Here is a 26,073-nt window from a genome sequence, read left to right as displayed (position 1 = left end):
ATATTGTTGAACTGTTGTTTACACTGATCTCGTGCTTTACAGTTGTTCTTACATTTCTATCAGGTGTTTTATGTACAATGCAACAGTAAATTTGGAATTCAACACAGACCGAGCAGTGAGTGTGAGTTTGTTCTCGTTCTGTGGTTCACTTCAGGAGGGTGGGTCAACAGTGCCCCCTACAGTCAGAAACAGCTGTAAATGTTCACCTGTGCATCAACACCCACAGTTAACACGTGTAAAACAGAGTTTAGTTACAATCACAACATTATCAGGTGTCTGAAACTGTTGTGTGTCTCTAGTCTCTCTGAGGAGGAGTAAAACTAAAACAGCCTGTCAATAAATCTTAAAAATACTTTACATTAAAATTAAAATATAATTTTAGAAATACTGCATTTTATTTATCGTGCAAATTATTTGATTATTTGTGACATATGAGCACATGTCCTTCATACTTCTAACACTTCATCAGTAGGAAGAAATTATTCTTTCTCCTTATAAATTAAGTGATGTCAGCTCTTTTTTGGCCTTTTCTAATATTCATTTGTTCATATTTGCCTTTACACTTCATTTTTTACGCTCTATTTTCTTTTGTGTCATTTGCTCTTTTCTCTATGTTGTTTGTTCTTGTCTCTTTCGTTCTATCTTATTCCTGCTTTTGTTTAATACCAGGGTTTTATTATCCCTCATACACTGTGTTATCTAATGATTATTCTTTATTATCAATTGATTCATTCATCATTCTGTCTGAAAGTGTGATCTATTCAAATCTATTCTATGTCTGACTTGTAAATATCATTCATGTAAACTTCTAAGTCGTAACTTCGACTGTGAAACTGTGACCAACACCAACACGGTGGTGTCTGACAAACATGGACACTCTCATGTGGTAAAGTCTGTCCTTCAGTGAATCTTTCCCACCGTTCAGACAGGACTTGAACGCATCAGAGGTCTCATTAGTTGAACAAGTGAAAACAGCTGTGAAGCTGGACTGTGGTGTGTGTGTGTGTGTGTGTGTGTGTGTGTGTGTGTGTGTGTGTGTGTGTGGGGGGGGGGGGGGGGGGGGGACATGATTCTTTGAACTTTACAGCTCCAACTTTTTCAAACTAAAACAAAATGTATGTCTCAGTCCTTTACGCCTGGTTCTGTCCATCCACCTGTTTTTTATTCCATCACCTCGTCTTGCTGCAACATTTCAAAGACAAAGGAGAAACTCTTCAACAGGACCGAGGTAAGAGAACATGTTTCATAGAGCTCACACAGCTCTGCAAACACACAGCCACACAGTTCATGAGTCACAGCAGGAGCAGTTTTCAGAGTCTAAATCAGTGATTCCCAACTTTTTCTAACTCATGTCCCACTTCAAAAATGTTGGTGGCCCACAGTCGACCCTGTAACAGAACTGAGGCCAAATGATGCCTTTTTATTTTCATGATAACCAAGCATTTAGGACTGAAGTGAGAGCAGAGGAAGATCACTTTTCTTTTCTGTTTGACAGAGGACAGATCACCATCTGTCTCTGACTCTTTCCCTTTAATTCTTCCTGTTTCTAACCAGCCGTGCATTTTGATTCTCCAGTTTTTGCCATTGATGTGATCTAATAAAAGTTTCTGTAATTGTCTTATCACAGTGATGGGTCTTGATATGAGGTTTTTTTTAAAACATTTAAAAATTGTGTATGTATGTATATATGTATGTGTGTGTGTATATATATTTTTATATATATATATATATATACACACATACATACACACGTATACAAACTATTTTTTAATTAAATTACATTTTTCTTACACGGACCAAACTGAAACATCAGATTGTAAAGTGAAGTGATTTTCTCTCTCTGTTCTACTTCCTGTCTGCACACATTTGTGCATGTAAGTGTTGGACAGGTGGATGAATAAAGTTTTTTTTTATAGAAAGAACAAATGCTTGATTTCATTGAAAAAATATAATCAGAACTGTAGTTAAAATTACAGTGAAAGTTATTGTGGGATCCCTGAAATTAAGTTAGACCAAGTTAAAAGTGAGGGGTGTGTGAGGTTTTCATTCCTCTCATGTTCTCGTGAACAGGATATCTCAGTAACGCCTTGAGTTCTCAAATCTGGCACAAACGTTCACTTTGACTAAAGGACAAAATTATCAGATTTTGGTGGTCAAAGGTCAAAGGTCACTGTGACCTCACAAAACATGTTTTTTGGCCATAACCCACAAATTCAAACGCTAATTAATTACAATTTAGCTCAAATGTGTATAAGGATAAAATGAAGTGATGAGTCAAAGGTCACTCTGACATCATAATGTTCTGCAAAAATACCTCTGGCCGTTATTCAGTACTATAACTCAGGAAGTGGAGACTGTGACCATATTTCCTGTCAGTCTGCTGTTGGTGGAGGAAACGATCACAAAGAGCTGATTCTAGTTTCTTTTTAAATCTAAATGTGCAAATATTTTGCACCAAGTGTGATTTTTAAAATCAAACGACAGAAATCAAACCGTTCAATGAATCGAGACTTTCGAAGCACAACAGTTTCACTGACCATTTATTTTGGCTAAAAATCCAAGATATTTCACATTAATACAAAATACTGATGGTGACACAGAAAAAGTCTCAGCCATGTTCTTCACACTGCGGCTGCTCTTCGCGTCAGCTCACAGATGATTCTTCTTCTTCTCAGTCAATCCTGACTGAATCTGAAATATCAATAATCTGCTGTCTGAAGCATCATGATCTACAATGTTTCCTGGAGATCAGACAAAATTCAGGATAAAATATACAAGAGGAAAATAAATAATAATATATTATTGTAACTTTAGTCTGTTGAGAAGCAGCAGAGTCTCTTCTCTTGGTCGACTCTTTTCACTCTGAAGCTCACGTCTGTAAAACCAGCCCACAGAAACAGAGCAGAGTTTCCAGCTGTTCCTCTGTGCTACATCACAAACACACACCTGTCACCTGGACAGGAAGTGATGCTGAACCTGCTGCTGAAGCTCTACACAACCACGAGATTTCTGTCTTTGAAAATTGAAATTTTCAGCCACTTGAGGACAAAACATCTTAGCCTCACCAGACATCACGATGTGTCTGACTTTATGCTATTATGTCAACAGTGAGTTAACACTTCATTAGGTACACCTCTGACCCCTTTATGTTGCTGTTGTCATCTGTACGAGACAGTCTGTCATCGTCTGCCTGGTTGTTGGCCTGATCTTACCTTTCCACAGATTCAGCGTGTTTACGAGAAACCAGGTCACACAGGAAGTCAGACGTGTGTCACTGCTCAGATTTGATCTGGTTCAAGTCAAATCTGTGTCAACGTGCAGTGGATCAATCATTTCTTTTATTTAACTGTCGCAGTGAAGCAACGTGATGTTTCTGGTGGTTGTTCCTGCAGCACCAAAGGTCCCATGTTGTATAAATTGAGATTTCTGAGATGTGTTTCTGATCATAAAGCAGGTCTAGGTTCTATATTAATACTGTGAAAGTATCAAAGCCTCAGTCCACAGAGAAATGCACACAGCCTGTATTCAGAAACTGAGCCTTAAAACAGGCCATCAGGACTTCTGGAACTTTGTGATGTCACAATAAACAGACACCACCCAGGCCCCGCCCACATGGACCCACCATCCAATCCTGCAGGATTTGGTTTTTTGCAGTTTGTTTGGAACCTGTAACCCACAGTCACTTTTGAATTATTTATTCTAATAAAGCATCACGGCACCTGGAGACTCTGATCTGCCTGATTTACCTCAGTCCGTACAGAGGTGGGGGGTGTACCTAATAAACTGGCAAATCGGTGAATTGTATTACAGGAATGATATCGTTTGTTTTAGTGATGACTGGACTGATGACAGGTGATATCTACTGTCGTAACACAACAAATACACCAGCAGGTTTAGAGTCGTCGTCTGTGGCTGTGATGAAAAGGAAAACAGAAATTACTCGACCTTTTTCCTTATTACACGATAAGTGCAGCAGAGAAATGTGGACACTTTGATCCAAAGTGAGGGAAAAAGCTGAGTCTTCGTTGTGTACCTCAGTGTACGAGAAGTCGTCTCCTGTCTGTTTTGTTGAGAACTGATGAGAAACCTTGTGTACACAGTCTTCATCAGGTAGGAGGGACGGGTTCAGTCCGTCTCTCCAGGGTCCACATAAAAATTAATAAATAAATAGATAAATTAATGTGAAGGCATGATGATGTCAGTCAGTGCAGCTGTGCAGCTGCCAATAAAGCACAACTCCTTTCAGAAAAACATAGTCAGCCGCCATGTAACAGTTCCCACAGACTCCTCGTCACTCATTGGCTGCCTGTCCAGGTGTGACAGCTCAGCCCCCACCTGCCTGAGATGCATGTAGAGGAGGGGGGTGGGGGGGGGGTAGAAAACAAACCAGTAACATGTGACGTTGTTTTTGTGCCTGAAACTGCAGGAATGACAGAAAATGTTTCCAGCAAGTTACTAAATACTAATGTTTTCTTCACTGATTAATCAGTGAGTCTGTGAAAGGTCCACCACAGTTTCCTAAAGCCCTAAAATTGTTCCGTTTCTCATCAAATGTGACCAAAAAAAAAGCAGCAAATTCCAACGTGAGAAGCTGAAACTGAGGATTTTTGGCATTTTTACATAAAAAGTGACTTTGATCAGAACAGCTGATTATTGTCTGTCTTATTGTTCCAGCTCTAGTGAAAATGTCTCTGTCTCTATAAAAACCACCACGTCACCATAGAAACATGTTTTCTACCCCCTCCGGACCGGAAGCCCCGCTCTCTCCTGACCCGGCCCGTCAGGCGTTAGCCACGAAGCACATGTCCTTCTTGAGGTGGATCTGCAGGCCGCTGGAGGTGGTGAAGGTCTTGGAGCACTGGACGCAGCGGTACGGCTTCTCCCCTGAGTGAGTGCGCTTGTGCTTCTTCATGGTGTCTCCGTCGCTGAAGGTGCGGCAGCAGTACGGGCAGCTGTACGGCCGCTCCCCGGTGTGGATCCTCAGGTGCCGCCGCAGGTTTCCTCTCTGGCTGAAGCTCTTGGAGCAGAAGGTGCAGCGGTGCGGCCTCTCCCCCGTGTGGGTGCGCAGGTGGCGCCGCAGGTCCGCGGACTGGGCGAAGGACTTGCAGCACCACTCGCAGGCGTAGGTCTTTCGTTTCTGCTCCAGGTGGAGGCGCAGGCTGCTGACCTGGCCGAACGCATCGCCGCAGCGGGGGCAGCGATGGACAAGCTCTGGGGCGTAACCAGCTACTGTGACATCATCAGCCGGGACCGTCAGCGGCTCCTGGGAGGACGTCTGGTTCCGATGAGCTTCATGTCGGTCTGCACGCACCACCACCACCGCCCTGTCTGCATCCGGGCCCCTGAAGCTCGGCTCCTCCGCTGTGGTGCGAGTGTGTGCGGCCGCTATCAGGGAGTCTGGTTCAGGTTCAGTCACTTTGTAGTCCTCAGGCTCGGTTTTGATCACAGCAGAAATCTGGACCTCCTCCCTGAGCGCTGGGACCTCCACATGGATCACAGGGCCCGGGGCGGGGGCAGGATTCAGGGAGGAGTGAGAGGGAAGAGGTGACCCGTTGCTGATAACCTCCTGCTGAGGTTCGGGCTTCAGTGCCGGCTCCCAGGCCTCCGCTGGCTTCTCTTCCCCTGGGAGGAGAACTGGCCCCGGAGGAGGAGGAGGACTCTCATTCTGGACCGACAGTAACTTCACAGACACCACCGGCTCATGAGGCTGGTTGGCTGGTGGCGCCCGGGGCTGGTTCGGGGTGGAGTCTGGCTCCTCTGAGCGGGGCCTCAGCTCCGGATCACTGGACTGCTGCTCTGGAGCTGCAAAACCAAGACTGGACCTGGTGGACCCTGAACACAGAATGAAACTGACAGTCAATACAACAACCACCAACACTTTGTTATGAAAGGAACAGCTGTAGCTCTTGAAATTATTTAGTGAGGCGACTCTGAAGAAAAGGTCCAATCAGTTATTTTTCAACATCTGAACTACAGGTAAAACATGATCAGACAAAGATCTGTGCTCCTCAAATAATCACAATAAATCTGATTTTGGGGATGATGCTATGATTTTCATCACTGTTTAGTCTTTCAGTTACTTTTCTTTTTAATCTATAAATTGTCAGATAATTGTAAAAAATGTCCCCTATTCAGATGTCATACTGTCCAACCAACGGTCCAAAAGCCCAAAATATTCAGCTTACTATCATAAAAACTAAGAAAACCAACAAAAGGTTGGAATGGGCATAAAAAAGATTCAAATAACTACACAAATTGTTCGATTAATTGTTGTGATTAATTCGTTTTCTCCTTTGTTCTGTTTTATAATGTTGCCACAGACAGGTACAGAGGCCTGTAGGAAGAATAAAGGCATCCTTGTGTGTTTAAACACAGTTTTCAGTGTTTGGAACAAGCACCTGTTTATACCCGTCCCCGCCTCCCGGAGCGCTCTCCCGGGATTGGTCGGCTCTACCGACCCGGTCACGCTGCGTCTGCCTCAGATTAAAGCTGATCATTATTCTAACGTGAAGCAGTTTGTGGTCGGGATAAAAGCCTCTTCAGTCCGCCAGCTGGTGAACACTTCCCTAATTCTCCTGCGCAGAATGAACGTCATGCCAAACTCCATGCAATAATCTGTCAATTCAACGCTGAGTTGTTTTATGTTAAACATAGTCCTAAAAAATGGGGTAAATAAATAAGTTTCCGTATGAACACACTTACATGTGAAATACGGCGTATAGCTACCTGATCAACCAAACACCACCTGTGTTTTTCAAAAGCCAGATCCATTCTCACTACACCCGGTGACAGTCGATACTTGCTTATTGGAAAAACGGAAGTAATTGATAAGATTACATAAAAATCAGGCATGTATTAAAATTTCCACCGAGTGCGTTCATTTAATGATGCCGAATGTAAAAACAAGCCCTTTACGAAATTTAACTACTTTAAAATATCTGTTTTTGCTGGCATTCAGCGCTCAAATCCCTTTGGCACCTAAACTAGACATGTTTCTCAGTGGAGTTTGGAACGGCGCTCTGACGGAGCTAGCCGGACAGCTCGGCCCTTACTCAGCCACTCGGTCTCGGCCTCCAGGAGCAGGATGTCCCGCAGCTGCCTCCGCAGACTCTCGTTCTCCCGCTTGGTCCTGGCGGCCTCCTCCCGGTACTCGGTGACCGTGTCCTCCACCACGTCCAGGATCTCCTTCACCACCACGGTCAGCCGCTCCGTCAGGTAAGCGTTCAGCAGCTGCAGTTTGGTCATTTTGGAGCCGAAAACAGCTGCGGCTACACCGGAAACAGACCCAGACAACAACAAACGAAACAGGAAACGCTTATGTTGTTTTGTGTCAGTTTTCTGTGTTCTTTCAGAATAAAAGCGTCTTTTCAAAAAAACGTAAACAAATTACACGATAACGAAACTACACATTTATACGTCAGTTATAATAATCAAAGATGACTTCCAAAGTGACCAGGGTTTTCCAGAAGATTCACTGGGAACAATGATCGTTTTGTGGGGGGAAACTGTAAAAAAACAGCAGGCATCTATAATTACAACTCCACATTTCCCAGTGGGATTAATGCAGAGTACAGATTACCCTGTTAGACATATGTTTGTGTCTCTGTTGCTGTGTTATCAAATAATATGAAGCTCTGTACAATGTAATGGATGAAAATAACAGGACTGAAATGAAAATACTACCACTGTGCATGATTTGTACCTCTGAATGGAAGTGGTGCTTGTGGTTGTTTTATTTTGAAAGGTTTAACTGGAAGTGGTGCTTTGAGCTCTGTTTCGGCCTCTCCAGCTCCTGAGGGAAACATCCAGCTCTTGGTGGTCTGAGCAGATGAACAATGAGCTCAAACGGTTGTGCCAGTGTCTCCTCAGACGCCCAGGAACTCACCATTACAGAGCTGAAATGATAAGTCGATTAATCAATTAGTTGGTAGTTTTTAGTCGTTTATTTAATCATTTTTTAGTTAATTGTTAGTCTTTTTAAGTAAAAGTGGAAAAAATTTCTGACGGAATATTTGCCTGCTGTTGTGAACACTAACAGGAGTCTACACTGGAACATAGATGTGGTTACAGTGTGTACCTGTGACCACAGGAGGGCAGAAAACACTCATGATTGTCATTCAAAACATATTAACAACCTTCATCAAATCTTTCACAATAAAACCAATTAGAAGAGAAAACAGCATTTCTAATGTGTATTTCCACCGAAACATTCCCAGTGTCAGTTCTTATTGCAGGGCTGTTGGAAAGCATGACATGATGCAGGGATGATAAAGCGTGTTTCATTCATACAGACACTGTCGTACTGACATGACTCTAAATACCCTCACTGAAGCCTCTAAATACTACTACTAATAATACTAATAATGATCAGTGTAAATCTTCCTGATGAGGAATGTGGAGTTATAGGTTGTAAATGGTGCATTGTTGGGATTGTGCTCTGTCAGCAGAAACACAGCAGGATGGGGACAGAAAACGGTGCAGCAAGTTGCCCACAGTTAAATAAGACAATACAGGAAACTGGCGTATTTCCCTCCAAAATAAGAGTATCTCCATACCGCTCTTTGGACTAATTTAAATTTACAAAGAGACAAAAATGGTGGTTTTAATGGAGTGGGACTTAAAACCACACCTTCATTATCTCTTCATACCACCAAGATACACAACAACACTCACCGACTTTGTGTTTAATTCAGAGAATCACAAAGTATTGAACCCATATATTTTCTGTTTTTCCTTTTTACCGTATCATACCCTGTTCCCACATTTGTCTGAGGTCTTTTCTCTTTTTTCCTCCGTCTGTATTTCAGCCTTGTCCAGGGCACATTTATCTATCTCTGTTTTATGTTTGACAAACTGTTGTATGGTGTGAAATGTATTTGCCAGATGAAGGCTACAGCAGGATACAGAAAAATGAAATATCTTCAGCCAAACACAAAATCTGATAATTAAATATAGTATTTATTATAGTCAAATATAAAAACACACCAACACTGAACATAGCTGTTTGAAAATACAAAACTATTAATATATATGAAACCATAATGTGCATATCCAGCTCATTTTCACCCTGTAAAGTTTGGTTTAAACTGTGTTTCTCACCTTGACAAATGTGTTGGATGAAACCGGCAGGATGGAAACTCGCCTGTGTGCTGATATCAATGTGCATCCTCGTGCACGATGTAAACAAAACGAGGACCCACTCATGACCCCTGTTTGTGGTAACCTCAGTCACTTTTATTTATATTTACTGTATGTTCGCTGTAAATTCTGACAAGTGTCCTGTAGGACAGATAAAGCAGGTAACGTTCATAGATGGCTTATGAGACAAGCGACCCCTGGGTGCAGATATGTAGAAGGCCCCCAAGCCTACTACATAGCACCAAGACAAACAGACTGAAAGACATGTGTCTCTCTCATTTAGGAACATCTCTGGTTGTTGTGCATCTTTTATGGTCATTTTGAATCTCTGTTGTCTGTTTGTGTCTCTTTGTTGCTAATTCATTGACTTTCAAGCAAGAAATGTTCAATCAGAGGCTCTGACCCAGGGGCCCCTGAACCTTTGGGCCCCTGAGCCTGTGCCTGGCAGGCCTGTTCAGTGATCCATACATGCTACTACCGGAAGGCTCCTGTTATTTCAGGCGCACAGTTGGTAACCCAGGCCTGCAGAACCCCACTAAGCTTTTATTTTGAAAATTTAGACACAAACTGCTTTTAACTTCGGTGAACTTCACATTGGTGGAAGATGGGAGGAAAGCAGTGACTGTGCTGCAAGTGCTGCCTCCTGGACACACACACACAGACACACACACACACACACACACACACACACACACTCTCACACTCACACTCACACTCACACTCTCTCTCTCTCTCTTAAGGCGCCCCTCCCTTCCCTTTTACCTCTTGCAGTGGAACAGAGAGCTGCTGCAGCGACACTCCACCACTCTGCATCATCTGAAACCAAAATAACACCATAAAAAAATTCAAGAGAGAGGCTACAAAGCTATTCCACCCTATTTTAAAACAGGTTTTACAGGGCGTTTAATCAGGAACCGTGTATCTTTTTTTTTTTTTTGTCCCTCAGTCTATTGCTCCGTGTCTTATCACTGGATTTTACCTCCTGTATCTCCAGCAGAGACAAAATGACCATCACCCTGCAGCTTCCTGTGGACTAGGACCAGGTGAGAGCTGAGTGACCGAGCGGCTGCCGTGGTGAGAAAATGTTTTTCTTTGACATGTTGGCTGTTTAAAACATGTACAGTAACTCTGTGGGTGCGTCGGCTCCTCTCAGCTCAGGCTGCATCACACTCTCATCAGGATTCTTCCCTTTCCTTTGTCTGGCTTTGATGCTGATGCATTTGGTGAATTAAGTGTGTGTGTGTGTGTGTGTGAGAGAGAGAGAGAGAGAGAGAAATGATGTCAGACATGCTCATGCATCAGTGTGTGTTAATTATGTATAAAATAAGGTTGGAGTCATGTTGCTTTCATGGCATTACATCTCAGTTTTAAGGCTTTGCTGCCTCAAGATTGAATTTTTCTCTCTTGTAGAAATGCAAACACAAACAGCAATAGTTGTGTTATATTTGTAGTATTTCTGTTCATGTATTTGTCTGGAAAACCCTGTGAGAATTGGGGATATACATGATATATTTATCAGAATAAGACTGAAACTTGTGATTTTTTTCATCATCAAACATCTTATGTCCAACTGACAAAAGTATTTAATCTACAAAGACATAAAAGCCAATTAATCACATCTGAGAAGCTTTAATCAGAAAATAAATGGTATTTTTCCTTGATTACTCAATAATTAATCCTCTATTGATTGGTTATTCTCTAGAATCAGGTTTAAACAGTGAAAATACCGATACCGACTTTCGTTGAACTGTTTTACCCCTGCAGCTAACAATTCATTTAATTATTGATTAATTGACTTATTATTATTATTATTATTATTATTATTATTATTATATATCAAAGTGCAGCTGCTACACAACACAAGAACAACCTACATTAACTTTCCTGTTGGAGTCTCCTTCTTATCCATCTTACAAACCAACAAGTCCTCCCACCTCAACAACTACACAGGGCACAGGTGAACCGGACCTCGGTTGTTATGGTAACAGTTATAAACACATGCAGTCATGGATAGAAGATTCTTCCGTGTCCCATCCATCCACCTCAGCCTCCGCCTCACGCAGACTTTGCAGCTCTTTACATACGTCACCTGACTTCTTTGCTCCTGTCATATTCACTTCGACCACTAGAGGTCACCTGACAGTAAAACCTAACTATGGGTCGTTATAATCTGCTGCACAGACTCGTTTTTCTTACAAACACGTGCTGAACGTTCACTTGTTGAACGAGCCACGAAACAAACGGAGAAAAACAGAGAAAAGTGACCTGTTAGCATCAGTTTGATAATTAGCTGCTGAGCTGCAGCACGTTAAACAGCAGGGAAACGTAGCTGCACGCTCCAGTTAGACACTGTTCTTCAGCAGACACGCCCCTCCACCTGCTGTCAAACAGACACACCCCTCCACCTGCTGTCAATCAAACACAGACACGCCCCTCCACCTGCTGTCAAACAGACACGCCCCTCCACCTGCTGTCAATCAAACACAGACACGCCCCTCCACCTGCTGTCAAACAGACACGCCCCTCCACCTACTGTCAATCAAACACAGACACGCCCCTCCATCTGCTGTCAAACAGACACACCCCTCCACCTGCTTCCTCATCTTACGTCCTCTTCCCTGACTCTAGTGGAGCAGTCACTCTTGTCTTTACACTGACAAAATCTGTCGACTGTTGACTCTTAAATGAAAAGAATCCAGGATCCTAAATGTGATTTGCACCTAAAACTACGTAAATAAGTTCATAAAATTTTATTCATATTTATCATCCCAAACAAAATTTATTCCACTGAAACTAAAGTTTCATTGTTGGGGTCTTGCAGCAGGTTTTACAGACTGAATGTGCTGTGAAGTGGAGGTGGACAACACTGACCAACCATTATCCAGTATTTAATAAAAGGTCTGTATCAAGTCAGGACATCAGCTAGCTGTTGGTCTAACCCCAGCATGAAATAAACATTATCAAAGCATCGAGTCATTACGCTGCTGCTGCAGAGCTAAAAACATCAGACTGTGATGGCTTTAATGGTCATCTCTTCCTGCTAATTTTCCCCCCTGACTCCTAAGTGTCCGCCGCTGCTCGATGCAGCCGACATTAATCCCGCCACTTCCTGAAAAAGAACAAAAGCAACAGCAGGTTAATTGCTGTGGGAGTCGGCTGTTTAGACCCCCAGGCCTTTATTGATCCTTCAGCCTTTCATTAAAGACCTTTCACTCTCTGTTCAGCACTGAGTGACGGGAAGAACGGAGGAGCAAAGTTAGCATGTGTCCCCGGCCTCTAACAAAGACAGTAGATGTAAAGACTGAATCACACATTAACAGCACACATCTCCACACTGTAAGACTGGAACAATAACATAAGAGCTCATTTTCTTCCTCTTTGTGCCATTTCACAGTAAAGCTCCATACATGGACATAATATGTGGAGTGCCATAAAAGAGAATAAATCTATAAATGACCTAAGAAAAATCAACCTAAGAAAAAAATCAGTTTCATTCTGAGCATCTGGGGCTTTAGAAGTAGTTTCGACCTGGACACTGCTCTGAAGTTATTTTGGCTTCTCCTGGTTCTCCTCATGTTCCTTTAGACGATGTTTGTCACTGACACTTCACTGAAACAAAGATGAACAACTGAGGGAGAGAAGTCAACTACTACTCCCAGAGTGCATTTCACCTGCACACATCCAATCACAGAGCTCACAGGTGCCCTGCTCAGTGCAGGTTAAAATATTACATGGTTAAGAAAACTGATCTGGTGAAGTGTTTTGATTGGCTTCTTCTCTGTAGCAGCAGCTGAGGCTCATGGGTACTGTAGTATTTAGAGATGTTCACCAAACTAAAGGAAAAACTGGTGATCAAACCATAAACTTTACAGAATGAATACATTTTCCAGGAGCTCCTGTGTTTTTATGTTTTGATTTCTGCTCTCAGTGAAATGTCGCCAACATTTTCAAAAATTTGTAAAAACTTGTTTAATAGAAGAATTTCAATAGAATAGAATTTCAGACATATGCATTTCTGTAAATCATAACCTCTGTGAAAGATGTCGAGTGACATATGTTGAGAAAATCAAGTTTACAAGATCAAATGGATTTGTTTCTTTTCTGCATGTTCATCTAAAAACTTAAAATGCATTAGCTGTAATACAAACAGGGTGTCTAGAGGTCATTTCACTGAGCTCTACAACGTGGGGGGTTTTTGCAGACGTGCTCCTCTGACTTGTTTTAAGTTACACTGCAGCTCGAAGCCCCTCAGGCTGCTGGAGGACTGCAGTGTATCACATCCAGGAAGATGAAGTGAACCTCAGAGAGAAGAGACTTTGCATTTGTCAGCTTTTACAGAGCAAAGTAGCTCTGCAGTGTTTGGTCCCTGGGGGGGTGTGTTGGGGGGGTACAAGTCATCAATCGAGTCATGGCAGGTCGTTACAATATGCAGTGTGCAGGTGCTGCTGCAGAGCTTTGCTCCAGATCTGCTCTTTAAGAAGCTGTTTGTCTTCCAGGCTGTCGCTCACATGGACGAGTCTGAGGGATCTGCTCTCACTTAATGATGCTGCAATAAAGCATCTGTAAAAATAAAGGTACACTTACATGTGCCTGTAACATAATTATGTTTTAAGTGAATCTGTAAAATGATTTTAATTTTCGGGCATAATTTCATTATAATTTACTTGAAAGTGGAAAAAATAGAGACAGTATTCTGAGACAGTTTTAAACCCATTACCTCTTGTGATGAACATCAAAACTTTATTGGTCTCAAACACAAACAGATGAACTGGTGAACAGACTCGTCTGCTGAGCTGAAACCAATCATTAAAGTCATGATTCAACCCTGAGCTTGAAAAAAATCAAATTTTTAAAAAACTTTTTTTTGCCTTTAATGAATAAAGTCCTCTTGATCCAAATCTTAACAAACAGCTCTATGGAAGTGTAATTGGTACCTATTTAACCAAAGTCTATAATTATTCTCTACCAGTGTTCAAACAGAGTAATGACTGACAACGTAATTTCCCCTTCTGTCTTCCAAAGCCCCAGAACGGCTCTCGGTCTGTTAATATCTGCAGCTGGTAAATTACAGTTTTATTCTCTGATTATATATTTCAATGAGGCGTTCAGTGACACGAGTCTAAACTCCATCCGTGACCAGTGGGAAACAAATAGAGACTGAGCTCGCGTCCACCTACACAAACCACCAGGAGCCAGAAACCTCAGCAGCTGGCAGCAGGAAACTGTTGAGTCAACAACCTGATCAGCCCACACACTCAGATCTGGATTATAAATATTCTGTGCTCGAGGCAGCAGAAACTTTCTTCTTCTTCTTCTTCTTCTTCTTCTTCTTCTTGCCCTTTTGCAGAACCAAGAGAAATAATCATGGTTTTCATTTTCTGACTCATGTGTCATGATTATGAATAATTAGCTTTAAAGCTTGATCTGAGAGTAGATCTCAATACTTCACCAATCTCACCATGACACGGGCAGAGCTCTCACTCTGTTCACATGATCTTCCTCTGCAGGTAATGACGTAATTAAATGTTCATTTTCATTCATTTCTGAACAAACTGACTTTTCTCTCTCATGAACTGGGATCAAAGTTTATTCAGTTCAGTTGACAAAACTGGAAAATTCCTGGAGAAGTTTTGAATATGGCTGATCATGAATCAGCTGCCAGACGCTGCTGGGGATCAAACGGATGTGAGGGAGCACAACCACAGTACACTACAATATATATATATATATATATATATATATATATTTCATTATAAAATCTGAAATGGTCTAAAAATGTCATGAAACGTAAACTGACTTCTTCTTTGTAAAAAACGTAACAGCTGTCAGAATATAGAACACAAGTCTTCAGTCTTGTGACGTGTTTAAAGTTTCAACCATGTTTCCATGATGAAGTGGTGGCGCTCCAATCAGGAGAGGGTTTGGTCATTTATGATGTCTCTCCATTGATTTTAATGGGAAATTTTTCACCATTTACATTGTTAAATGTTTTAACCATTTACATGGCAACTCGAAAGCAGACCACTCCCACTCGAACCACACAGCTTGATATGTAATTTGTCAGGGTTTTCTCAGAGCTCTAGGGCTAGTTACGCACTGAAGCTTTAACTGAAGAAGAAGAAGAGCAAACAGCAGTATGATGGATTATAATCTCACCAAAAGGTCCATTTAGTAGCTGTTCTGGAGCTTTCATTTGTACCAATGAAGTCACAAACTGTATTAAAAGTATCTCAGCCTTTTGGAGAAGTCTTCAAAGTAGCATCATATGCTGAGGAGGATCATGTAATACAGTTGAAAGCTCCAGAGGAGCTGCTAGATGAATGCCTTTGTGAGTAAAAATGATGCATTTGCATTTTTGGTCTGTGTCCTTGGTTCGTAATGTCAAAGAAATCCTGAAGAAACTTATACTGAGCTCTTGTTTTTTATAAATGTAATATCTGAGTATGTGAAATCTGAACATTTCAACCCTCTCCGTCGCCTGTGGTTCAGCAGCAGGGACCTGAAGAGACGTTTGTTGCTGACAGCAAAGTAAACCAAGATGTTTTTTCATTACGGTGCAGAAGTTTAATATTCTGTCTTAAATCTCCTGACTCAGGACGCTGCATTCAATAACACTGCAGTTATTAAAAAAACAATCCTCCCCACCTTTCTCACCTCAAATGAAGTCGGAGTGAATGTCAAAAAAGCATACATCATCCAAAAACACACAGAAATCATCTCCATGAATTATTAACAATCATTGTCAAAACATGTTCAACTGAGAGAAGTTGTTGATTCTTAGTGGGATCAGTAGCACTGGCTGCTTCCTCACATGTTAACATCGAAGCTGGGAGATGTGATCATTTGGATTTTATTTTATTTTATTTTTTTGCCGCGTTGTAAACACTGGATATTTTGTATCTGTAACAGCAGCAGTTGTCTTCAGCTGATCAATAATCAAAACCATCATCATTGTGATGACATCTCTTCAATCCTTTTCAGAGCGAACCCAGCCATCAGCTTTCCTTCAACACTTAGCTTTGTCTTCACCGTCCAATGGCCACCAGTCCCAGCGCCCCGCAGCCGCCCAGCAGCATGGACAACACACAGCAGCCCGACCAGCCAATCAGCACGCAGCCCGAGGCCGGAGAGGCTATGACCTCTCAACCAGCCAGCGCTGAACAGGAAGCCCCCTCCTCAACGACAGACGCTCCCGAGGCCAAACAGGCAGAGGAGGGAAACGCTGTGGAGCACCTGACAGTGATCAGCGACAACATGGAGACCAGTAAAGAAAATATCTGTTTTCTTCTTCTCCTAAAATGATGATAAACGAACAGATGTTTGAGTGAACTGAGGCTGTGCAACCTTCATTATATCATATCCTCTAGTTACACAGTGGTGAAGACAAAGGTTGAGTCCCGGTGGTTGATTTTTGGTTCCTGTCCATGAAAACCTGCAGCAGTTAGTCAGCGACGTCCTGCTCCTGTTTTTAATCAGTTTTTAGTTGCAGACAGTTTGAGTTGTAGTGGTCGACGACACAGTGAGTTGTGCTCATGTTCAGATTTTGGGCGGGGCGGATTTCATATGATGATGTAATTGATGACTTTGCATCAAGGAAAAGCAAGAAAGGTCAGACTTTAAAATGTGAGTGTGCAATAGTGAATAATTAGGTTCTCTGAAGTGTTTTAATCTATTTGTTGGATGAAGGATTTGTGCGATTTAGTCGTTTGATCCTCTGTTTTATTTGTATATATGTGTTTACACTATTTCCTCTCTATTCTTCTTACTTTATTTGGTATTTATTAGGTATTTAGTTGTAGCTGAGAGTGTAGAAGCTAGAACCGCCTCTGTGTCCCACAGTCAACCTCCTAATTGTCCTCCTAAAAGCAGATTAGACAAATAAAGATTAATTTGGTGGCCTAAAACAGCCAGTCATCTACAGGCAGTGGGCGGGACCAGAGCCTGGGAAGTCTCACATTTTGAGCAGCACATGGCAGCAGCATGAATCTGGATCATGGATGTATAATAAGACCTTATTATCTTATTCTTATAATACATCCATGACCTGGATCAGACAAGAACCGTGCAGAGGCCTGATACCTGAGGAGTGGTACCTGGTGTGTTGAGACAATGACGACTGTCAGCGGCTGCAGAGGTTCAACACAATGTAAACTCAAAATATGAGGAAGCTCCTGTATTGTTACCTAATCCTGAGGTTCTCTGTCAAGTTGAGTGCCTCAAACCAAGGTCTCCTAATGCAACTACAGCTAAAACTGATGAGTCATCCCAATATACTCAGGTCATTTACCTGTCACCTTGATATACAGTTACAGCTGCTCTGTGTGTTCCACAGTAAAAAACCTGCATTTTAAGCACTTCTGGTGCATTCCTCGCCCTCTTTGCTCCTCTTCTCCTCCAGGTAACGGTATCGGTCCAGTGATGGTGGACTCCTCCCCCACAGCGGCCTCTGTGTCGCCCAAGCTGTTCGCTAAGCCAGGCGGCCACCCTAACGGTCGGCCTGGTCTGGGCAGCCGGTCCGGCTCTTTAGCGGCGGGCTCCCCCCGGCCCTCGCTCACCCGCCAGCCCAGCGCCATCACAGAGGCCGCTGTGGACGGGTCCAAGCCCAGGGACTACCTGATCCTGGCGATCCTGTCCTGCTTCTGCCCGCTGTGGCCCATCAACATCGTGGCCCTCACCTTCTCTGTGATGGTACGAGTCTGGACTTGTTATCACACCTTAAACTTCTGATTTTCTAAATAAAAGTCTTTTTTTCGCAAACCTGCTTGAGTTTTAGTTTTGAGCCAGTGTCAAGTTAGAAACGTCTTGTTTTCAGTCCCGAAACAGTCTGCAGCAAGGCAACGTGGACGGAGCTCGTCGTTTGGGCCGTAACGCCATGGTTCTGTCGGTCGTGTCCATCTTGGGCGGGATCGCCATCATCGCTGCAGCTATCGCCCTCAACTGGGGATGTGAGTAACATCTGAAGTTTTAACTGCAGACTTAATAAATTAATTTTGAAAAAAATATAATTCAAAAAGAGAGAGAGAGAGAGAGAGAGAGACCTTTTGACAGTATGATGATTATGTTGTGTATCACCTATATAATCTTTACACCAAGTGAAATTTTCAAACCTCAGACTCTGTGTTTTTATGGGTTTATCATTTAATTAAACAGAGAAATTCAGCCTTACACATTCAGTATTTTTAGAAACTTTATGATCGGAAATTTAAATAAGGTTCAGTAGCTTTGAATCACTTTGTCACTTTAATATCTTAAAGCCTTTTCTAACTATAGCTGCAGTTAATTATCTCCTTTATAGTCTGTCACTGATTATGAAAGAACAGACTCAGCTTGGTGGTGAGTTCCAGTTTTAGTCAGAAGTACAGTGGCCCTGAAGGCTCAATGCACTGCAAATGAAGAAAACGTCTTTGTCCGTTGAACAACGCATGAGCTGCAAATACACACAACACAACAGAAGTGCTTCCAGGGGACACAAAAAAGTGATGAACCAGTTGTTGTTCAGTGATTTGTGACTTTTGAAGTTAAAAGCATTGAACAAGTGCACATATAATAAATTTATTATAATTAGAATTTAAAAATTATAATAAATTGTGGGTATTTGTATGTGTTGTCAGATGTTTTCTGAATTTGTTTGTATTTTGTCTGTTTGTATTTTCTTAAGTTGCAGTGTGTTGACCTCTCAGGGCCACCGTACAGAGGTTTCTTAATCTGTAATTTTTCTTGAAAGTGAAAGAAAAACAAACACAACACTGTGTAGCCCTGTGTGTTCTACAAAGAACCAACAATCCTTGCACTGAAGACGAGTGAATAGTGTAGTTTGTATTGTACTGCGGAGGCAGGAAGCAGCAAAACAAAGGTCAACTCAAACAGGAAGTTCAGAAGTAAAAAGATCACAACCTTCAACTTTAAATATGAGTGAAATTCTTTGCTTCTCTCTCGGCAGTGATATTAAAATCCTGATGAAACCCACGCGACGCCGCTCCCTCCCCTTCCTGAAACACTATCGTTCTCAAGCGCCTGCACTGGATCAAAAACCAATAAAAATCTGTTCCTGTTCTTTGCTGTTGTTTCTTGCTGCACGACGACGAGCATGGTCTGCCTGACGCTCTACCTCCGACTGACCAACCAACCCTCCCGCCTCCTGACGCCGACGCCCCAGCTGGATATGGAGTAGGAGAAAGGATGCATCATCTCGCTCTGTGCTGCTCCTCAGACTGCTTTCTCTCTCGCCGATGAACAAGTGTGTCTGTTGTCATGGAAACGGACATCTGTCTCTATGGAAGTTGGATTACTCTGATCTCTGAGTGAGTCTCCATGCCGCAGGTCCAGTATCTGGGGGGCGTGGTTTTCACATTTAATGCCAAAAAATGAGAAACTTGGTGTTGAGCTGAGCTGAAACAGGGATGATGCTGCAGTGATGAACAAACGTGAAGTGAGAGGTGATGGAGAGAGAGGACGATTGTTTCAGTTGTTCCTGCTGTGTGTACTGTGCAGACATGTCCACGCTGCTGCTGCTGCTGCTGCTGCTGCTGCTGCCTGGCGGTCATGTTGTAGAGACCGAGGCCTGACACCTGTCCTGCCACACCTGTCATGCCACATCTGTCCTGCCACACCTGTCCTGTCACATCTGTCCTGTCACACCTGTCCTGCCACACCTGTCCTGCCACATCTGTCCTGCCACACCTGTCCTGTCACATCTGTCCTGTCACACCTGTCCTGTCACACCTGTCCTGCCACACCTGTCCTGCCACACCTGTCCTGCCACACCTGTCCTGCCACATCTGTCCTGCCACACCTGTCCTGTCACATCTGTCCTGTCACACCTGTCCTGTCACACCTGTCCTGCCACACCTGTCCTGCCACACCTGTCCTGTCACACCTGTCCTGCCACACCTGTCCTGTCACATCTGTCCTGTCACACCTGTCCTGTCACACCTGTCCTGCCACACCTGTCCTGCCACACCTGTCCTTCAGCGTTTCTGTCGCCGTCTGTCTGACAACATGAAGCTTGTTCCTGTTTGTTTTCCATATTCTAACAACAACACTTTCTATTAGAAACTGAAAGCTAACAAAGTTTTAAAGCTTCCCTGCAGATTTACAGGTTTCCTCCATAAGATCCTCCACAGCTCGTCTCCTGTTAATTACTGTGACACCTGCTGTCAAACCAGATCCCTCAGCTCACCTGTCGACTCATCTGTGCTGGCAAACCATGATGTTTAGCCCATCAAGTTCTGGGACTTATGGGAAATGGTGTTCCTTAGAGGCCACTAAAAGCCCTGAAATATAATCTAAACAATATTAGATTGTTTTTCAAAAAGCTAAATGTATGATGTGAGCTGCTGCACTGAGCCTGTGGGAAATGATGTTTTTTTCAAAGCTGCTGAAAACAGAAAAATAAACTGATATGACATTGATGAGTTTAAGATGCCGACAACACGATCACGTCGCTGGGACGTCCTCCCTCCTCTCTGTGATCATTTCATGTCCTCTCTCCTCTCTCAGTATTTTCAGTATCTTCAAATTCAGCAAAAACTTTAAAGAAGCCAAAAATATAAAGATTTCCATCCCTACTAACCACACGACTCACCGCAGCGTGAGGTTTAGCACGACACAGAGTTTGAATGAGATTTTTGAGCTTGTGGAAAAAAACCTGGAGGTTCAGGCTTCATTCGTTTGTATCTGAGAGAAAATTGTGTGTGAAGCAGAGAGATGAATTGTGTGTTGTGTTCTCAGTTGTGGTTGTCTGGACATCTAAGTGCTCTTCAGCTTGTAACTGATTCCAGCCGAGTCCCTCTGATTCAAACGTATTTAATTATTCTCCCTGACCACAGGAGGTGCAGCCTTTTCCCCCTGATGGACCTCGGCTGCTGGGCTGAGTGATAGTGATCTCAGGGCCCTCCATTCATTTGGGTGGTTAAGGTTACACCACGGACCTGGACTCTGAGTTCAGGTTCTCACGGTGATGTAACATGAGATGGATCAGTTTTGGTCTTTAAATTTCTATTTTCTATTTTTCAAATCAGTTTCTTTATCCTAAAGGACAGAAGCTGTCGGCCCCTTCCTGCAGTTTCTGTCGTATATCTGGGTCATTTAATAAATTAAAAATATTTGTCTGATCCTAAAAAAATATTGAGGTCAACTGGTCACAACAGACTCTGTTGAAATGCAGGATTCTTATTATCCCAGAGTTGTTCCCATGAGCCTGTGATATAAATATTTGGTCTCTTTAAAGGTGGTGAAAGCACCGAACATGAACTAAATCAAATCCGGATCAAAATTTAAAGGACCGGCTCTTATTTTTTAAGTCTGGCTTAAAACGATACTGAGATACCACTGAAAAAATCTGCAGTCGTCCATCTATGCAAAAGTTTTCAGAGTGTATCTGAAGGTAACATGAGGCGTCAGCGTCAGCGTGAGTTGAACAAGTCGAGTAGATATCGTCCAAATTCAGTGTTTTTAGATGTTTCTTTGCTGAGCATGGATCTGAGCCTCTCTTCTGATTGGCTGACGGTTTTCTGAGTGATCCAATAGAAATGTAGCAGATTTCAGGTAAACAAATCCTGCAGGGTTGGATGGTGGGTCCAGGTGGGCGGGGCTTGGGGCGTGGCTGAGGGCAGTGACTGCTTTGTGACATCACAAAGTTCCAGAAGTCCTGACGGCTGGTTTTAAGGCTCAGTTTCTGAATACAGGCTGTGTGCATTTCTCTGTGGACTGAGGCTTTGATACTTTCACAGTATTAATATAGAACCTAGACCTGCTTTATAATCACAAACACATGGGCCTTTAGGCTGTGTGGGACCTTTAAAGACAATAATTCTCATGGTTTTTGCAGTTATGATAAAATTAACACACTTTACCACACTGTTTACTAACATGACAATAATTAAATGAAACATTTAACACTCATTAAGATTGTTTCACCATCATGATACATTGGTTATTTTTTGCAGCTGTGAGCAGCTCCTCTCTCCCCCCTGCTGTGAGACTACAGTGACATCAAGTGCACACTTCTAATATGTGCACTAACGTTTTAGACTAATCTCTGTCACTCTTCCATATGAACACACTCACAACCTGATTAGAGTGAGTGTGTAGTTGGGACGCAGCTGTAGTGTCAGTGCCTGAGGTCTGACTCCGCCCACCACTAATATAAAGGTGTGTGATGAAGCAGACGTCGTCTCTCCTGCAGTGAATTCAGCCTGAAGCCAGGAGGGGCTCTGAGGATCTGTGTTTTCTGAGGTTCTTTGATTGGGCCAATCACAGGTTTCCCACAGGCTGGTGATATTAAACATCATTATAAAACTCACAGGAACAAGCTGATGTTGATGGACTGGACACTGGCGGCAGGTCTGGTTTTGATGTGACATGTTTCTGGATCATTGGCTGATTAACACTTTGATTTTCACATGGAGCTCGTCTGGTCCTTGTCTCGTCAGCTTTCAGAGCCTCAATGTGACGCTGTGCCAAACACCAGAGTGTGTGCCAACCTGCACAGAAACTGTGTGTGTGTGTGTGTCTGTGTCTGTGTGTGTGTGTGTGTGCGCGTGCTAACAGACACTTTGAGGACAGATTGTTTGAGGGGGAACTCTGAGGAGCTAATCTGGTGTTATGGAGCTACATCTGCTAAACCCTGTGCATGTTTACAGTATTTATTACAGAATGCTTTCACAGAGACCGTAGCCTCATCGATCAGGAGAGCGAACCGAGTAGCACTTTGTAAATACATTATATGAGAAACTGTAATAGCCCCCCCTCCACCTTTATTTTCTCTGCATTGTAATGGAGACGTAACTGCACTTGAACCCTGGTCTGTCGCTGCTGTGAAGATGACGCTTGGCTCGAGGGTTTGAGGCAGTGACACGTTTGAACTCTGCACCAATCAGATGGCGTCCCTGTGTAGAGGTGAGGTCAGGGGAGGTCAGGGGAGGTCAGGTGAGGTCAGGCTCAGAGGTGGGGGAGGGAGGGAGGGTCCGTGCACTATAGCAGGCGTTCACATCATCAAGAAGGTTGTATGATTATAATATTATATACAGTTAAAATACAATCTAAGGCCACATCCATTAAATCTGAAGATAACAGCCGGTTTTCAGTCATTTCCATATTATTCATCACATTTGTTTATAGATGTATCAAAGCTTTTAGGAAAATTTCCCAGTTGTGTAACGGTTTGAATGTTGACATGAAAGCTGTTTACAAGAAACTGTGAACGCAGCACCTCCGTCCTGCTCCCACCTTCACCCGCCCCTTCCTGTATTGTATGTAGCATGCCTGTTTACTAGTCACATTATGCAAAAAAAAAAAAAAAAGCCCCAGCTCAGTGTCAGTACGAATGCTAGCTTTCCTGATTTAGCTCTGATAGTGAACTTGTACACGGTTTTGTATGGAATTTGCTTGCGCTACCTCTCGGAGATGCCTACAGTGTGATATCAACTGCTCCTCACATCCTTTCACTTTAATGATTTTGACCGACTGTTAAATCTCTGGTGATATTGTTTGTATTTAGCTCTGTTGTGTTACTATTGAGTTTCACTGCTTACAATTTCAATTATATTAATGTGCAGGGTTTTATAATCTAATACAGTCGTGCATCTCTTCAACTACTACAAGTCCTGTAAATAAAAAACCTTCACACACACACACACACACACACGCACATATATCTATATATATAGATATGTGTGTGTGTGTGTGTGTGTGTGTGTGAACATAAAATTGTCCTATAATGCAAGTTGTTTACACTAAGAAATGAAAAGTTCTATGGAAGATTAATCAGCAGAGACACTAGAAAATTTAAATATTTAGTGAATGATGCTGAATATTTGTAATAATATCTGTAACTTTCTATATGAAACATGTGGGAAAAAATCATTTTAAAATATGAGCCAACATGAATGGACTGAAACACTGAACCACTCAAAGATCTTTACAGTTCGTGCCACATTCACCAGTTCACTCACATTCATACATCACACCCACAGATTCACACATTTAAACCATTTTTATGTTTTAATTCAAACATTAACAGATACAGCGCGAAAACATTGAGAAGACTCATGAACGTGTGGTTGTTTTCAAATTAAAACATATACATGTCAAATTGGAATTTACCCAAACTATTTTTTCAGACTATTTTTAAGTCAATGACATGTTGGGCTAGCTTAGCATAAGGACTGGACCAAGCAGCTAACTGCTAGCTCGCTAAAACGCCGCCTTCTTAAAGAGAAAAATGTCACGTTAATTCTACTTTTCAAACAACTGAACTGAACGTACTAAACGTCTCAGCTGTGTTACGCTGTAGATAGATAGTCTCATTATTTTCCCATCATGCAACGCCTCAAAGGCATTTTCATTCCTGCAACAGCAGCAGTTCACAAACATAAATAAAACTTCCCAATAATCAGGACAACAAAATTAATGGAGTCCAGCAGATGTCATGGAAAAGACAAATAAATAAATTGTGCACTAAGTTAATGAGCCGCTTGGACTGAATGGACAAAGATACCTGGATATTATTTGATGTTAAAATGTCTGATTCAATGATTTGTTCATTCAAACTCATAATTTACTGAATTAATTCAAGAGCAGGATTTACTGATCAATGGGCTCTGAATTCAACTGATTTTATTTTGTCCTCTTGGAACAAAGATTGTTGCAGATATGAAACAGTCGGAGGAATTAAAATGATCAGTCTGATACAGTTCACTGGTAAACACACACATGGACATAATGTAGAGAAAAGCTTTGACTTTGGTTATAAAGTGTAAATACTGAAAATCTTCCAGAGGACTTTTCATTTCCAACACACACTGTCTTCTGCTGTATAGATGCTCTATATTGTGAAGCCCGGTTCATTTGATGTTCACTTTAAATGGCACCTGAAGGAAGAAGAAATCTACTTCTCTTGGGTTTTTTAAAATTATTTTTTTTTGTGTTTTTTTTTTTTAACTGTTGTGTCTGCTCTCGTTTGTCATCTTCATTTCTTTTGTAAACACTCTTTTGACACCTGATTACCTGATCTTTGTATTTTTATATTTCTATTCTCATTCTCTGGATCTCTTTTGTATTTACATGGTAATCTACTGTTTGTAACGCTCAGTATAATCTGCTTCCTGCTTGCTTTTTTTAAATGGCAAGGTGGTGGGACGCTGTAAGCATGAGTTCACTGCCACCCGACTTTACGGTGTCCTTCTCTTATTATTGATTGCTGTCACCAGACACTGGACTCTCTTGTGCCTGTGCATGCCTTAAATCGACTGCTTTATGAAGCATCCAGAATGAGTATGGGTGTACACAATACATTTATCAGAGACACTGTTGGTCTTGACTTCTGATGTTGAGTATTTGATCATGTTTGAAGGGAATAAATCCCAGTTAAATACTACCTCTCCCAAGTCTGCAGGCTCGTCTGTCATCACTGGCTGTCACGCTGAAAGTAGAACTCGCTCTATTAAAACACAACATCAGTTTTACTCACAGGGTTGTAAGATTTGTGACAGGAAGTTTGCTGAAAACATGAGTCACAGTCTGAGTCTATGACTAACTGACTGAATGAGAGCATCAGTGTAACCAGCAGCAGAATAAGTGTTTTCAGTTGTAAACAAAGAACAAATTCAGCTCCATCTTTGATTTTTGCTAGTTCTTTACAAGAAGAAATCATAAGAATTTCTTTTTTCTTTTTTTTTTTTTTTGCTAGAATCATTTTTCAAAATGTTTTTGTTTGTTTAAATTTCTATCTTTATAAACCATCTCTGAAAGGAAAATTATATTTAGATATTACTGAACAAGGCAAATTGTTTTCCAAAAAAGAAGTTTTCTCAGATGGAAAAAAAATATTCTCTTGCCTTTCGTCTGTGAAAATCCCTGAGAGCCAAGTGGAAAAAATATTTTCATTTTTATTTTATTTATTTATTTATTGCTGATTCTTCCTCACATCTTGAC

General features: G+C 42.0%; 2 protein-coding genes across 5 annotated transcripts; one reads left to right on the top strand and one right to left on the bottom strand.

The window, feature by feature from the left end:
* The first annotated feature begins 1,078 nt into the window (after positions 1–1,078).
* On the top strand, positions 1,079–25,516 carry LOC139611386 (proline-rich transmembrane protein 2). Of its 4 annotated transcripts, none has more exons than XM_071466061.1 (6): positions 1,079–1,228; positions 10,133–10,181; positions 16,120–16,402; positions 17,537–17,826; positions 17,951–18,083; positions 19,079–25,516. In XM_071466061.1, the coding sequence occupies exons 3-6, from the start codon at positions 16,174–16,176 to the stop codon at positions 19,093–19,095; spliced, it is 669 nt and encodes a 222-aa protein (XP_071322162.1). In that variant the 5' UTR covers positions 1,079–1,228; positions 10,133–10,181; positions 16,120–16,173; the 3' UTR covers positions 19,096–25,516. The 4 variants fall into 4 exon arrangements, with proteins under 4 accessions (XP_071322162.1, XP_071322154.1, XP_071322178.1 ...); XM_071466053.1 differs by having other exon boundaries at positions 10,133–10,212; XM_071466077.1 differs by lacking the exon at positions 1,079–1,228 and adding an exon at positions 7,077–7,215.
* Positions 2,523–7,291, bottom strand: LOC139611381 (zinc finger protein 358-like). Its single transcript, XM_071466039.1, has 2 exons — positions 7,053–7,291; positions 2,523–5,832 (listed from the first exon to the last, which is right to left on the bottom strand). Exons 1-2 carry the CDS (start codon positions 7,243–7,245, stop codon positions 4,781–4,783), a joined length of 1,245 nt encoding a protein of 414 aa, XP_071322140.1. The 5' UTR covers positions 7,246–7,291; the 3' UTR covers positions 2,523–4,780.
* Positions 25,517–26,073: the final 557 nt, after the last annotated feature.

The sequence above is a fragment of the Trachinotus anak genome, unplaced genomic scaffold (assembly GCF_046630095.1).
Source record: "Trachinotus anak isolate AG129_WGS33_773 ecotype Australia unplaced genomic scaffold, CSIRO_AGI_Tana_v1 ptg000003l, whole genome shotgun sequence".
NCBI classification, from domain to species: domain Eukaryota; kingdom Metazoa; phylum Chordata; class Actinopteri; order Carangiformes; family Carangidae; genus Trachinotus; species Trachinotus anak.
This window is presented reverse-complemented; position numbering and strand designations above follow the sequence as displayed.